The sequence below is a fragment of the Hordeum vulgare genome, chromosome 2H (genome assembly GCF_904849725.1).
Source record: "Hordeum vulgare subsp. vulgare chromosome 2H, MorexV3_pseudomolecules_assembly, whole genome shotgun sequence".
Taxonomy (NCBI): Eukaryota; Viridiplantae; Streptophyta; class Magnoliopsida; order Poales; family Poaceae; genus Hordeum; species Hordeum vulgare.
In genome coordinates, this window is record NC_058519.1 from 373,892,495 (window position 1) to 373,909,136 (window position 16,642).

Consider the following 16,642-nt stretch of genomic DNA (forward strand, 5'->3'; position numbering starts at 1 on the left):
TACCCCTTTTCTCTTTTTTTTGTGTTCTGTCATTTTTTTTCTTTGCTGTTTTAGTTTCTTGCAGCACTATTTATTATAGATTGTGGTGTGCTTGCACATGAGAGCTTATATATATTTTTTCCTTCTCAGTCCAGCAAGTGAGTGTGGTAGTTTTGCTAGTTATGTGAACCCTTGGTGATGCACTTGTGTGTGTGCATATTTACTTGGTAGTAGCCTTGTGTAGGTTGTTTTTATACTTGTAGGATTGCAAGCATAGCATTTTGTTGTGTGTGATGCACTAGAGATTCATTTGTAAGTGCATCTTATGAGAGTTATGGTGTGTGTGTGTGTTTGCCAAGTGATGCATGCTATGATTAGCATGTGTAGGTGGTGTTGTATCTATATCATGGTAGATTCATCATGTTTATGTGTTCTAGTGGATAAGAGAGCATGTGTAGATGGTGTGTGTGTGAGGGCACTCATTCTAGTGGTGCTTTGTGGTGCATGTGTGAGTGTGCACCATCACATGCCCATATGTGAGGGTGTGCGTACTCTCTTTCTTAGTGTAGGGTTATATCTATGTTGTGCTTGTCTCATGTGGTGATGTGGTGATGTGCCAATGCACATAGTCATGAGGTCTACCTCTCATGTACCCCCATTGATATTGTGGTCATGTGTATATGCTTCTGTATGTTTGATAGAGTGAATAGCACATGTGTTGATGCACAATTCACTATATATGATTCCATGTGGATTTCCTTTCCTAGTTTGTGCTCATTTGTTCCAAGCAAGTGCATAGGTATTTTATATGCTTTTGGGATAGAAATATCCCAGGAATCCATTGGTGAAATCATTTTTGCCTTTGGCACATTTTCTGGAGATGACATATTTCATTTTCTTCTATGTTTAGAGCTTGGTTCCATGAGTTGTGGTGTGCCCATGTATTTGGTTCTTGGTTGTGGTAGTAGAGGGTGACCCCCTCTACCACATGTTGGTTTCATTTAATGTTTAGTAATCCATATGTGCAAGTTGTGCCCAATCAAAATAGGCATGTGGCTGAAATTCCAGATTAGTGAAAATCTGAGATTTTTACTAAGTCTGAGAATCTATTTATATTTTCTTCCCCTGTTGATGAGGTTTTGCAGGTCAATGTGTTGTGATCTAGCCTTAGCTTTCAACTGGAAAGTTGAAGATGATATGTTTTTCTAGATCCTTGTAAAATTTCATTCCATTTGGAGTCCTCTAGATATTGTTTTGTCTGCTGTCAAAATGCTTCAGAGCATAAACAGATAGTGAGAATCTGGAATTTTCATTAAGTCCCTGAAATCTGATATTTTTGGGCAAGTTTGCAGCCTTGTAACTTTCTGTGTTTAACTCCTTTGTGTGTGATTATTGCTTGTGCTTGTAGTAATCTTGGATAGCTACAGCCACATATCTTACTTGGCATGTTTAGGTGGTTATAGGTGCTTTGCATGTAGCTCACAAAGTGCTATGATGCAGTTTATGGCAGATTGTGTAGATTTGATGTTTTGATGATTCTGAGTGCTTAGTTGATGATGTGGTGTTATTATTTGCTCCACCCCATCCATGTTGGTTTGTTTTATGTCTTGGCAAGCTGGAAATACCAGAGTTGTGCCTTTGGAGTGTGTTATGATGAATTTGACACGTAGGGCTTCATTTCTTGTTTCGTTGTTTCCCGTTGATCCGTAGCTCCGATTGTAATGTTCTTTATATGGTTTTGCATCATTTTCACGAGACGCATCTGTTCATGTCATTATCATGCATGTCAATATAGCTTAGAATGCATTTCTGTCCAGGAACATGTATTTACTTCTCATGCTTGTGCTAGTGATAGAAATAGTGATGCATGCTCATGTTCATCTCATGCATCATGTGCTTGTTGCATCTTGAGGTGTTGTTTTTCATTGGATGTTATTCTTATGTTGGGTAGCACCGAGATTGGAGAACGAGTACGTGGATTCGGGAGAGTACGTGCAGGACGAACAAGAACCATTCCAAGCTGAGGATATCACATGCAAGATGATATGACCTTGATTCCATCTCTAGACTTGTTATGCTAGATTACATTTATTCCATCATATGCTCGCTGCCTACCACTGGAATATTGCCTCGTGATATGCCATGAAACCAAACACTTATCCCTTCCTAGCAAAACTTGAATGGCTAAGTAGGCTTTGCTCAGCTACTAATGTTAGCGTTGCTAGATGCAGGTGATTTATCTCATGTGTTAACATGAGCTTGATATCATTATCTTAATTCTGTTATTTAATTAATGCACCTATATACTTGGTAAATAACAGAAGGCCTAGCCTTTTGCCGGGTGCTTTGTTTCGTTATTTCCGCCATAGTTACCGGCTACCGGTGTTTGATTCCATATTGATCACTCCTAACACGTTCGGGGTTGTTATGGGGACCCCCTCGATAAATCGCGTAGTGTTAAGACTTGTCCGGCAGGACCCAACATTGGTTTTAATTTGCTAATCACTTAATAATAATCTGCATAGGGAATAGCTACCCGAGGAATTTAATCAACAACCCGGGCCAGTGCTCCTCATGAGTGTTGGTCCACCCACCTAGCAATCGGCAAGACCACCCCAAGGAAACTTGAGGTTTGGTCCTTGTCCACTTTGCATAGACGGTGTTGTCCTGAGACTGAGATACGCGGCTCTTATCAGGGTCGTCGACACACCGATAATAGATAACTTGGAATATTTTGTTAACATCCGGTAATAGATAACTTAAACATAAGCTAATAAAATTGCCAACTATGTGCGTAACCATGATTGTCCCCTTCGAAGATCTCTCTTCGATCGGGAACACGGTGGGGTTATGATTGACGTAGGTAGGTGTTCAGGATCACTTAGTGATCATCTATCATCGACCGCTAGTATAGACCACCTTCATTTGTGTTCTACGTAAGTTAGCCACCATATCAAGCTTAGGATGCTGCAACCAAAATACTCCACCTATCCAACCTAATAACTTGACTAGTTCTGGCACCGAGGTCATAGATTGTTAAGTCCCCGTGGCTCACAGATTCCTTCACAACACCAACAGGTTCAGGTTCCCCCGAGACAGGTGATCCCGACGGCACGCAGCTGGTGTGGCAGTACGATGAGGAGAACGACCGCCTGTACGTGAACTATCCAGAAGATTGAGGCGTGGTCGTGATCGTGGGCCAGCACGCAGGGTAGCATAGTCATTTTCCCATGTTTTGTAGTCCATAGCGGAACTACCTTGATTGTATGCGTGATGTACTCTGATATATTTATGAGATGGCAATTGAATCCCTTTTTGTCATTCTGTTGATATTATGTATGTGCTATGTTACCATGTTTGCGAAACGCTTACATGCGCTCCTTTCCAATTCGGGGCCTCGACCCTCAGATCAGAAAGGACCGTTTCTTAGTCGTTACAGCATCCTTCTTCAATTATAGTCAAGCAAGTAGTCAATAAAGGCAATCTTGCGTTTTCACGTAGTTTCGAAAGTGAGTCCGTCTTTGAGGCTTGTCAATGTGCCAAGAGTCACCAACTTCCTTATCCTTTGTCAAATAGTGTGCCTCATGCTCCTTTAGAGCTTATTTTCAGTGATGTATGGGGTCATGCAAGAGACTCTTTTGGTAGAAAGAAATAATATGTCAGTTCTATCGATGATTATAGCAAATTCACATGGATATATTTGCTTAAATTCAAGTCTGAAGTCTTTTTTGTTTTCCAAGAGTTCCAAAAACTTGTTGAAAGACAATTTGACAAAAAGATCCTTACAGTCCAAAGTGACTAGGGAGGAGAGTATGAGAAACTCAACTCCTTCTTTCGTAGCATTGGCATTGTTCATCATGTCTCTTGTCCCCATGCACATCAACAAAACGGTTCAGCCGAACACAAACATCGTCATATTGTGGAAGTTGGCTTATCACTCTTAGCTCATGCATCAATGCCACTCAAATATTGGGATGAGGCTTTTATAACGGCTACCTATCTCGTAAATCGCTTGCCTAGTCGAGTCATTGGCAACACTACTCCCTTGGAACGTTTGTTTCACCAAAAACCAGACTATAGCTCTCTCAAAAATTTTGGGTGTGCTTGCTACCCAAATTTGCGTCCCTATAATCATCATAAACTTGAGTTTCGGTCCACACAATGTGTGTTTCTTGGCTATAGCAATCGCCATAAAGGATACAAGTGTCTAGAAATCTCATCCGGTCGTGTTTATATTTCTCGTAATGTCATTTTTGATGAGACTTTGTTTCCTTTTGCTAAACTCCATCCTAATGCGGGAGCTTTTTTGCGTGCCGAAATCTCCCTTCTTTCCGAGCTTATGTCATCTTCTAATCACGGGGGTGAATTAATTAGGACTGATCATGTGGAAAATTCCATGGAAAATATTGAATCTGGTGTTGAATGTGCAGCAACACGGCGTCATTTTATGTGCACAGATGCAGCCAAAACTGGTGCGGGATCCCAGGCAGATCCGCCGGCTGCTGCAGGCGCTACAGGCGCGCGATCCGATGCTGATCCTCGGCACAGTCTGCCAAACACAGGATCCCAGGAGGATCGCCTCGTGCCTCCCGCGCCAGCCGATAGCCTCGCACCAGCCGACCGGGTGGCCAACAGCCCTCCAGGTGCGGAGCCCACCAGCGCCAGCGCCTCCTTCGATGGCTTCCCAGGCGCGGAGCCATTGGTTCGCGTGACAGCGGGTCGGCCCGTGCCACGACTCTTGACGCTGCTGGCGAGGGGGGGAGCGCGCCTGCTCAGGACCCGATCAGATCTTCTGCGGATGAAATTTCTGCTGCAGAATCAGATGCTTCAGGATCTTCTATGGCCAGACCTGCAGCAACGCCAGTTCCTCCTCGTCATACACGGTCTCGGTCAGGTGTTGTCAAGGAGAAGAAATACACGGATGGCACAATCAGGTATGACACATTTAAACGTGCTTTTCTCACAAGTACTGGTGAACCGATAAATTTGCATGATGCCCTTGCTCACAAGGATTGGAAGAAAGCCATGGATGCTGAATATGATGCACTGATTCAAAATAAAACTTGGCGGTTAGTTCCACCAAAGAGGGATGCCAATGTGATCGATTGCAAATGGGTATATAAAATTAAGAAAAGAGCTGATGGTAGCATAGACAGATACAAAGCTAGACTGGTTGCAAAACGGTTTAAACAAAGGTTTGGTATAGATTATGAGGATACCTTTAGTCCTGTTATTAAATCAGCTACTATTCGACTTGTATTGTCTATTGCTATTTCCAGAGGTTGGAGCCTACGACAGCTAGACGTCCAGAACGCGTTTCTTCATGGTGTTCTTGAGGAAGAAGTGTTCATGTGACAACCACCAGGATATGAAAACAAAAACACACCACATTATGTTTGTAAGTTGGACAAAGCTTTGTATGGGTTAAAACAGGCCCAAGAGCCTGGTACTCAAGGCCAAGTACACAGTTACAAAAACTTGGGTTCACACCATCAAAGGCAGATTCCTCATTATTCTTTTACAATAAGAACAATGTTACTATATTTGTTCTTGTTTATGTTTATGATATAATTGTTGCCAGCTCAAGCCCAGATGCTACAACTTGTTTGCTCAAGGATTTAAAACTGGAGTTTGCTCTTAAAGATCTATGAGATCTTCATTACTTTCTTGGAATTGAGGTCAAGAAGGTAAAGGATGGCATACTTCTTACACAAGAAAGATATACCACTGATATTCTCAGAAGGATAGGTATGGAAAAATGTAAGCCAACTAATACACCTATCTCTACTTCAGAAAAACTTACTGTTGAAAGTGGAGAAGCACTTGGGTCAGATGATGCAACAAATTATAGAAGAATTGTAGGTGCATTACAGTACTTGACTCTCACACGTCATAATATTTCATATTCTGTTAACAAAGTGTGTCAATACTTGCATGCTCCTAGTACTTCCCATTGGACAGCAGTAAAAAGAATTTTGAGGTATCTCAAGTTTACAGAAGGACTTGGCCTTCAAATTGTTAAGTCTCCATCTATGCTTGTGTCAGCCTACTCTGATGCAGATTGGGCAGGGTGTGCTGATGACAGAAGGTCAACGGGTGGTTTTGCTGTATTTCTGGGAACAAATCTTGTGTCATGGAGTGCCAGAAAACAGGCAACAGTTCAAGGTCCAGCACTGAGGCTGAGTACAAAGCTTTGGCAAATGCAACAGCTGAGGTAATGTGGATTCAGACATTATTACATGAACTTGGAGTCAAAGTTCCTCAGGCTGCAAGATTATGGTGTGACAACCTTGGTGCAACCTATCTTTCAGCCAATCATGTTTTTCATGCACGGACAAAACATATTGAGGTTGATTTTCACTTTGTCAGAGAAAGAGTGACACGCAAACTACTTGGTATAAGGTTTATTCCAACAGGTGATCAACTTGCTGATGGGTTCACCAAGCCTCTCACAATGAGAAGGTTAGATGATTTTAAGTACAATCTCAACCTTGCTAAATAGGGTTTAGATTGAGGGGGGGGGTTAGAATACGAGTTGTATAGGATAAGGAAAGTGGTTTAAACTTGTTTCTATCTCTTCTCCTCTCCCTTATCTCATGTAACCTCCTGAGAGGATCTCGACTTGTACTTCAAGGCATTGCCCATATAAATATATTGCGGCCCGAGACAAAGGGTTCTACGCTTCGTCATATCATAGACGTGATAACTTACGTATCCGAGGCATGATAACTTTTACGTGAAAAAATAGTCATCGGAACATACCAACATGAGATCTAATTTTAAAGGCCTCGTCATGACGAATCTTTTATGTGATAATAATTCTTTAATCCGACAGATGATTTGAGCTACAAAATATTTTGAATTTTCAATTTTAAAAAGAATCTCCTAACATCATCAGTTTTGTTTTTTTTCTACATGAATGTAATTAGAAGGGACTAACCTGGTAGAAGTGAAAGAACATCTGTATGCATGCAATGGTGTGTGATGCGCGCCGTGGAAAGGATATGGGGAGGATGGTTCAGATCTATTGCTTAAAAGTATAACATTTGGTATCAGTCTTTTAAAGGTTTCAACATAAACTATTCTCTCCATTTTTAAATATAAGATTTTAAAAAATATATATATAAACTACATACAGATATATATATATATAGACGTATTATAGACTTATTTTAAAGTGTAGATGCACTTATTTTGCTTTTTATGTAGTCCATATTAAATTCTTAAAAGACTTATATTTAAAAACGGAGGAAATATATACGATTGTATATATGTATATATACATATTTTAAAGTATCGATTCACTCATTTTGTTTCATATGTAGTCCGTACTAAAAAAATCTCTAAACAGTGTTATATTTAGGAAAAGGGGGAGTATTTTTACATTCAATATACTCAGCTTATTTTATTAAGCGGAGGGAGTACTTTGTGGAAAGATAGCTAAAAATCCATTCACAATTAAGGTTTTGTTTGGTTGAACTGCAGATTCTAAAAAAAACTGCTGTGAAAGAGCTAGAAGTTGAAAATTTTGGATACCCCAGCTTTAAAATTTTACACTAAGAAGAAGCTCCAGATTTTCAAAAGCCGCTTTAAATATTTACTCCTTTGGTTAGCTTTTAGCATTTTAAAGCAGAAGTTGATAAAAAAAGCTGAACCAAACACAGCCCTAAGTCTCAACATCGGATTCAAGAACTGCGTAACAAGGACTACGCTGTTCTACACAAATCAAAGCAAATTATTCACCATCTCACAAGAAAAATGCATCGCCACTCTTGAGCATGGCAACAGCCGTCTCTTGCACTCCTGGAGCTTAACATGTCTTCTACAACATACTGAACAGGAACCGCAGTGTACACCTAAAATGTCAATCGTGTGTCTGGACTGGACAAGAGTAGTAACGTCTGGCGCAACTCCTTGGCCCTGCTTTCAGTCATTATTTGAAAGAAAGCTACTTTCACCGTCTTTAGTGCTGTAGACCAGCCGAATAACCGTTCCACCAGAGCTACTTCCCATTCGGTTCCTCTCAGCCCTCTGATTTCTACATCTTGGAGGCAATCCAGCACAAGCTCCTCAGATCTCCAGTTTAGTGGCTGATCACATATGCAACCTAGTGGACATGTTTGTACCTGAAACAGGAGCGTATCAGGTTAGTAACCATTTATTTTACAAAATGAAAGAAAATCAGAAATGTTTTCAGACTGCCTCAATTCTTCAAGATATGCCACCAACAAAACATACATCAAAACTTTCTATAAACAAACACAAGAATAACATGAATGTCTAATTTGCCTTCGCTGCTCATGAAACCTTTACAGAAAATAAGCATCGAGCTTTAGTAGAACATGGTAGTATGTCCCAACTCCTAGCTCTAGCTGTGTTATGGAGTGACTGATTCATATCTTGCCTTAAACCCAAGACCGGGCCTGTCATACAATAACTCACTTAACTTCACATCCACAGCCATGCATTTCCAACATTCTGCCATCTTCATCATCATGTCATGGGATGATATTCGTAATTTGCATAATAAGGGAGCTCACCCTTTGGTGGTTTTAGGCGATTTTAATGAAATTCTTTACTCGGAAAAAGAAGGCGGAAATGCGAGACCCAATGCAATGACGAAAGAGTTAGAGATTGTCTTGCTGAGTGTGATTTAGATGATATGGGTATATTGGTGACCCTTTACTTGGAGGAGAGGAGATACCAGGGAAAGACTGGACAGGGTGGTTTGTAATGTGGAGTGGGCCTACAAATTTCCTCGTGCTGCGATCATCAATGAGGAACATGTACACTCTTACCATTGCCCCTTGATTCTGGATATTAATTATTATGACAATAATATGTTTAGCTGTCCAAGGAGTGTGATTTTTTAAAGCTAGTTGGCTAAAAGAAGGAACAGTTGAGAAGATTGTGAAGTCGGCTTGGGAGAAGGCCAAGATGGCTGGCATTGTCCGTCTCTCGCGGCGCGTACACGTGCTGTACAGTGATACATCAAGTGTTCGAAATGAAAAATTAACAAATTAAAAAAAGAATTGAAGAGGCTAAGACGTGGTCCTTTGGACGTTGAATCCCGTTCACGGCAAAAGGTGATTCTGGTTCTTATTGAGAATCTTTGGTACCAGGAAGAGATTTTCTGGATTCAGAGAGGTCGCGCCAATTGGTTGGTGCATGGGGATCGCAATACATTTCCTTTCCACAATGCGGCTACGGCTAGGAAAAAGAGGAGAATTTGCTCCAAAGACTGTCATTGAAAGGAAGTCCATAGGTTGATAAAATAGGTTTTCATGAAAACCACATGTATATCAAAAAGGTAAGAGTTGCACGTGCCAGAAGCAAGGAATACCGCTCGGAAGTCCGATTGAACCTGTCCTCATTCACTGCTATTTCCATATATTGGATGCCAAGTTTGAAAGGCCAATGGTCCGAGAGGATGGGGCGGTAGTCTTCTATTACGCATGCTTCGCAGATGATACAGTCTTCTGCTTACCGAGAGGGGATAAGTCCAAGCGAGTCACCCAAGGTCTCAATAAGGTGTTAGCTAGAGTCCTTAGGGAACTCCTACAGGACTTCGCTTCTACTGAAATTTCCAGAAAACAACCAGGGAGGCTACAAATTATCGGCTTGTATGAAGCTTCTTGATGACTCGGTTTTTGGAGCCAAGGTATGGAGTTGAAAGACCATACCAAGGAGTATGTTTCTCTACTATTCACTTCAGAAGTCTTGCAACCAAATCAGGAGATCCTTGTTCTGGTCCGGAGAAGAGTGTCGGCTCAAATGAACAATACCCTTCTTGTTCCATACACTGCCGAGGATGTTTGAAGGGCTCTTTTTGCTATTGGTGATTTAAAATCGCCGGGTCCAGATGGACTCCATGCTAATTTTTATAAAAGATTTTGGCCCATGCTAGGGGATGATCTGGTTGAGGAGGTCCTTCAGGCGGTTAACACATGTACTTCCCTCCTGGGTGAAATAATAATGCGATTGTAATGACTTCCAAGGTCAACTCTCCGAAAAGGGTATCCCAAGTTAGACCTATCAGCTTATGTAATGTACATGGTTACTGCAAAAATGGCCGCAACACGTTTGAAGGCTTCTCTTCCAGAAATTATTAGTCCAACTCAGAGTGCTTTCGTTCTCGGAAGAATGATTAAGGACAATGTCTATGAGTGCTTCCATACAATAAGGAACAAGAGAAAAGGTAAAGAGGGCCTGTGCCCTATCAAACTTGATATGCATAAAGCTTATGACCAGGTTGTGTGGTCTTTCCAGAAGGAGATCATGATGAAAATTGGCTTTCGAGAGAATTGGGTTAATTGTATTATGCAATGTGTCTCCACTGTTGAATACTAGGACAGTATTATGCAATATGTATCCAACAACAACAAAAACAACAAAGCCTTTAGTCCCAAACAAGTTGGGGTAGGCTAGAGGTGAACAACATAAGATCTCGCGACCAACTCATGGTTCTGGCACATGGATAGCAAGCTACCACGCACCCCTGTCCATGGCTAGTTCTTTGGTGATGCTCCAATCCTTCAGATCTCTGTTTACGGACTCTTCACATGTCAAGTTCGGTCTACCCCGGCCTCTTTTGACATTATCCACATGCTTTAGCCATCCGCTATGCACTGGGGCTTCTGGAGGCCTGCGCTGAATATGCCCAAACCATCTCAGACGATGTTGGACAAGTTTCTCTTCAATTGACGCTACCCCAACTCTATCTCGTATATCATCATTCCGGATTCGGTCCTTCCTTGTGTGGTCGCACATCCATCTCAACATGCGCATCTCCGCCATACCTAACTGTTGTACATGTCGCCTTTTACTCAGCCAACACTCAACGCCATACAACATTGCGGGTCAAATCGCCGTCCTATAGAACTTGCCTTTTAGCTTTTGTGGCACTCTCTTGTCACAAAGAATGCCAGAAGCTTGGCGCCACTTCATCCATCCGTCTTTAATTCGATGGTTCACATCTTCATCGATATCCCCATCCTTCTGCAACATTGACCCCAAATATCGAAAGGTGTCCTTGTGAGGCACCACCTGACCATCAAGGCTAACATCCTCCTCCTCGTGCATTGTAGTACTGAAAGCGCACCTCATGTACTCGATTTTAGTCCTACTAAGTCTAAAACCTTTCGATTCCAAGGTTTGCCTCCATAACTCTAACTTCCTGTTGACCCCCGTCCGATTATCATCGACTAGCACCACATCGTCCGCAAAGAGCATACACCATGGGATATCTCCTTGTATATCCCTTGTGACCTCATCCATCACCAAGGCAAAAAGATAAGGGCTCAAAGCTGGCCCCTGATGCAGTCCTATCTTAATTGGGAAGTCATCAGTGTCGCCATCACCTGTTCGAACACTTGTCACGACATTATCGTACATGTCCTTGATGAGGGTAATGTACTTTGCTGGGACTTTGTGTTTTTCCAAGGCCCACCACATAACATTTCTCAGTATCTTGTCATAGGCCTTCTCCAAGTCAATGAACACCATATGTAGGTCCTTCTTTTCCTCCCTATCTCATCATAGGTTGTCGTACCAAGAAAATGGCTTCCACGGTCGACCTCCCAGGCATGAAACCAAACTGATTTTTCGTCACGCTTGTCATTCTTCTTAAGCGGCGCTCAATGACTCTCTCCCATAGCTTCATTGTATGGCTCATCAGTTTAATTCTGCGGTAATTAGTACAACTCTGAACTTCCCCCTTGTTCTTGAAGATTGGTACTAATATACTCCGTCTCCATTCTTCTGGGATCTTGTTTGCCCGAAAAATGAGGTTGAAAAGTTTGGTTAGCCATACTATCGCTATGTCCCCGAGGCCTCTCCACACCTCAATGGGGATACAACCAGGGCCCATCGCCTTGCCTCCTTTCATCCTCTTTAAAGCCTCCTTTACCTCCGACTCCTGGATTCGCCGCACAAAACGCCTGCTAGTATCATCAAAGGAGTCATCCAAATCAATGGTAGAGCCCTCACTCTCCCCATTGAACAACTTGTCAAAGTACTCCCGCCATCTATGCTTAATCTCCTCGTTCTTCACCAGGAGTTGATCTGCTCCGTCCTTGATGCACTTGATTTGGTCAACATCCCTCGTCTTCCTCTCTCGAATCTTGGCCATCTTATAGATGTCCCTTTCGCCTTCCTTCGTGTCTAACCATTGGTAGAGGTCCTCATACGCCCGACCCCTTGCTTCACTCACAGCTCGCTTTGCGGCCTTCTTTGCCATCTTGTACTTCTCTATGTTGTCTGCACTCCTATCCAGATATAGGCGTCTGAAACAATCTTTCTTCTCCTTAATTGCCTTCTGGACATCATCGTTCCACCACCAGGTATCTTTAGCTTCTCTTCTACTTCCCCTGGACACTCCAAACTCCTCTGAGACCACCTTACGAATGCAAGTCGCCATCTTCATCACATGTTGTCTGCATCACCTCCTTCCTCCCAAGGGCACTCCTTAACGACCCTCTCCTTGAACGCCTGAGCTACCTCCCCCTTGAGCTTCCACCACTTCGTTCTAGCGACTTTGGCACGCTTGTCCCGCTGGACACGAATCCGAAAGCGGAAGTCAACAACCACAAGCTTATGTTGAGGGACAACACTCTCCTGCAGACCACCACCAGAGCAGCTCGAGGATGGCTGTTTGTCAAGGGGACCGTAGTTGTTATGTGCACAATAGAGATCGTTTAGAACCTTTTGAATTGTTACTTGGGGGTCAAGTACTCAAGTAAGCCCTCCCAGATAAGGGACACCCCATTCACACGTATCAATTATCAATCAAGAAATAAAGACACTTTATCAATTGATTATATCCCCATTCGCCCTCCTACTCCACTACCCCCTATGCTATGCCACTGGGTCATCTTCACTTCAGCTGTTACCTTACTTGTCTCCATGGAAGTATTATTACACTATCAGATCAAGTTAAGGCATGCCATGAAATGCAAATGCATATTGCTTTTCTGACTTCCTAAGAAATCAAGTATTAGATAAACAATTAAGGAAAATTTTACCTCCAAATTGGTATGAGGATTTAATGTTAGGATCAGCCTTCTTACACCGGTGCACATCTTGAGAACATGGAATAAGCTGGCTCCACAGGTATGTCCATGTGCTATTACACCAATGCTCAATAATGAAATGACTGGGAGCATTGTCATATCCTCCATCAAGTATTGCCTGTTACTTAGGTCCTGCAGATTTCTAAGATGTCACAAGAAAAGGGTTGCACATTGGAATGCATAATAGTTGTAAAAGAAGTCGAATACGTGGTCTTGTAAACTGTAATTAGCAAACGGAAAAAATGTTGTTATAAGCTAACAGGTTCACTTTGGATTTCTATTACACAAAACCTGGGTATTGTAAGCCCAGCTCTAAAAAAGAAAAAAGAAAACTCAACGCTGATTTTCTATATCAAGTCTAAGCATTTTTGGCATGGTGGGGGCATTCAAGGTGTAACCTTGATAGATGTCTTAACTGTTCATGATGCTATCCATTCTGTAGCTAGATTACATGATGAATGGGTAGTGCTCAAGCTGGATTATGAGAAAGCTTTTGACACGGTCAATTTAGATTTCCTAGATGAGTTGCTCAAATTAGGGGGTTTGGTTGCAAATGGTTAGATTGGATCCATAAGTACCATGTTAGTGTAAATTTTCTATTCGCAGACGGTCACGGACATGCGGACGCTGTCCGCTTGCATTCCTATCCATAAAATTACCCACAAAGGTGGTGTTAAACTGAACTATGCTGATAGTGATGTCTTTCTTACTGGTAAGGGTCTTAGGCGGGGGGGGGCCTTTCCCCTCTGCTCTTTAATCTAGTTGTTCTCAGGATGCTATCTAGAGTTGCTAGTTCTGGGCTGACCAGAGGGTTTTGCCACTCTGTGTGTCCTGGGGGAGTGATTACCCTCCAATATGCAGATGATACTATCATGTTTGTAGATAGAGACCCTGTCTTAGCAACCAATTTGAAATGAGTTCTAACCTGTTTTGAACAGGTCTCAGGGATGAAAATTAATTACGATAAGAGTGAAATGATTCCCCTGAATATGGAACCTCATGAGATAGATAGTTTAGCTGGTATCTTTGGGTGCCCTGTTGGTGCTTCCCAATCAAGTGCCTAGGTGTGCCTTTGCATTTCGATAAGCTGTCAAGGGAAGACCTTCAACCCATTATTGACAAGATCCTTAAGGGGATAGCTGGCTGAAGAGGGAAGCTTTTATCCTATAAAGGGATAATTATTTTGATCAGAACTTGTTTAGCTAGCACCCCTATCTACCTTCTCTCATTCCTGAAGTTCCCTAAGTGGGCTATTGATATGATCAATTCCCAAATGGCTCATTGCCTATGGAATGACTTTGAAGGCCATAACAAGATCCACTTAGCCCACTGGCAACTACAGTAGTATATATGAAATAGAGGTTTAGGTATACCCAACCTGCATAACCTTAACATCTGCCTTTTAGTATCATGGATTAAGAGGTATATGGCTGGTGAGGGAAAGATTTGGAGAAGCATAGTTGATACCTGGTTTTCTTCCCCTAACATTATCTGTAGTGACTCTGTGGAAGCCTCTACTTTCTTGAAAGGGGTCATGTGGGCTGCAAAAGCAGTCAAATTTGGTTCTAGGTGGGCAGTAGGTGATGTTAAGAATATTAGGTTCTGGGAAGATACCTGGTTTGGCTCTTCTCCATTAACTGTTCAATACTGGGAACTTTATTGCATTTGTACAGAGTAGTGCAATATCATACAACAAGTGTGAGATGGTCATTCTATCAAGCTCTCATTTAGGAGGGTATTTAGTGATAATTTGATGAATCCGTGGTTTGAACTAGATAATCAAAAGTAATGTCTTTACAGATGACTGTGACTCTAATTTGGCAATAAGAAAGATCTGAGCAGTATTCTTCTACACTAGTGTCAAAAACGCTCTTATATTATGGGACGGATGGAGTAGTTCTTTGTATTCCACCACTAAGTATTGAACAGTGAAGAACAACGAAGATTCAGTGAGCTCCGACTCAGCAAGATACACAAGTGATAATTTTGCACCCGCTATTCTGGAATGCCACCATCATCTAGATGATTATGTACTAGTGAGAATTTTGCACCTGCTATTGTCAGATGCCACCATCACCCGAATGACATGTTCCTTTCCTAAAACTCCATGTTTTCTTCCTTATCTATTGGCTTGCTAGCATGTTACAAGTGACTGCATAACTCCAAATAAGAGAAGGATGAACTCACCCGCTGATAGTTGAGTGTAAGTCTCAAACTGTGGATGGCCTTAAAGTGCCGCAAGAGCCTCATCAAACCGCGATTGTGTTCAACGCCATTTGGTCCATATACAACGTAAAAGCTTGTGCCCAGCCATTGAAGATGTGCCATTTGGCCAAGCTGGACAGAGACTGGATCATAAGCATCACCCCACTCGAGCGACACCAGCCGAGGGGCTGAGATGGTGGCAACCGGTTGAGTCGCAGCAGGGGCATTAGCAAAGCTGTAGAAGACAGTTAACTCTTTGAGTGCCGGCGACACAACAGTGAGGCGCTGCAGGCCCCGCAATTTCCTGAGCTTTATTTGCTTTAGAGACTCCGAATGTATGGAGAAATTGTCCAGGCCTCGGGCATCGCAGACAGTGAGTTCTCGCAAGGCCGGGCACCGCGGAGAGGAGAAGGCGTCCCCGAGCTGGCACGGACCGTGTAGCCGGAACTGAACGAGGCAGAGATTGGTGAGCCGGGCGAATACCCCGGTAGGCGGCGCCGCGAGGCCGAGAAACCCTAGGTGGAGCGAGAGCAAGGTGGCATTCTCGAAGCAGGGCAGCTCAAAGGCCCCTCTTTCCCCGGCCTCATCCCGCCCACCATTCTGCTGCACCTTGTTGTCGAAGAACAGATCGCCGCAGAGGCGGCGTGAAGCAATGGGGAGCCAGGCAGCCATGGAGTCGGCAGGGGCGTCCTGGACGAAGACGACGAGGTGATGGAGGGTCGGCGCTTCATGGGCGGCGAGGGCAGGGGCTATAAGGTGGGGGGCGGTGTATCCGGGGAAGTAGACCTCCGGGAGAAGGGCCCAGAGGCGGCGCCAGCGGCGGGATAGGAGACTGGTTCGGGCGGCGACGGGGGAATCGCGGAGCGTGTGAAGGATGTGGAGAACCAAGTCATCGGGCAGCGCGCTGAGGAGGTCGTCCGTGCCTCCGCCACCGGCGGCGGCAGCGGAGAGCCTGGTTCGCTTGGCGGCGGTTTTGCCGTCGCTGTGCTCCATGGAGGAGGGATCTGTCTCACATGTCTCGCTGTACTCTTGTAGCCTCTGTTTGTTTGGTAACCAGTTGGCAGGGAAATGGGAGTTTGAATAGGGTTTACGAAGGGAGTAGGCATGAAAAGTACTCCCTCCGTTCATAAATATAAGACCTTTTAGAGGTTGCATTATGAACTACATACGGATGTATATAGACATATTTTAGAGTAAAAATTCACTCATTTTGCTTTGTATGTAGTCTTTTAATGTAATCTCTAAAAGGTCTTATATTTTGGAACGGAGGGAGTAAATTTTTACTTTCATTTCCTTGTTTGCTTTACATTGATTTTTTTTTCAAAGCAAAGCTTTATAACTTAACGGTATTTAGTCAAATCGCCCGTCGCACAAGCAGCCATATTGAC

At 43.0% G+C, this 16,642-nt stretch overlaps 1 protein-coding gene across 1 annotated transcript; it reads right to left on the reverse strand.

The window, feature by feature from the left end:
* Positions 1–7,646: 7,646 nt before the first annotated feature.
* On the reverse strand, positions 7,647–16,305 carry LOC123426322. The gene is made up of 3 exons (XM_045110134.1): positions 15,237–16,305; positions 13,002–13,181; positions 7,647–8,105 (listed from the first exon to the last, which is right to left on the reverse strand). The coding sequence occupies exons 1-3, from the start codon at positions 16,245–16,247 to the stop codon at positions 7,836–7,838; spliced, it is 1,461 nt and encodes a 486-aa protein (XP_044966069.1). The 5' UTR covers positions 16,248–16,305; the 3' UTR covers positions 7,647–7,835.
* Positions 16,306–16,642: the final 337 nt, after the last annotated feature.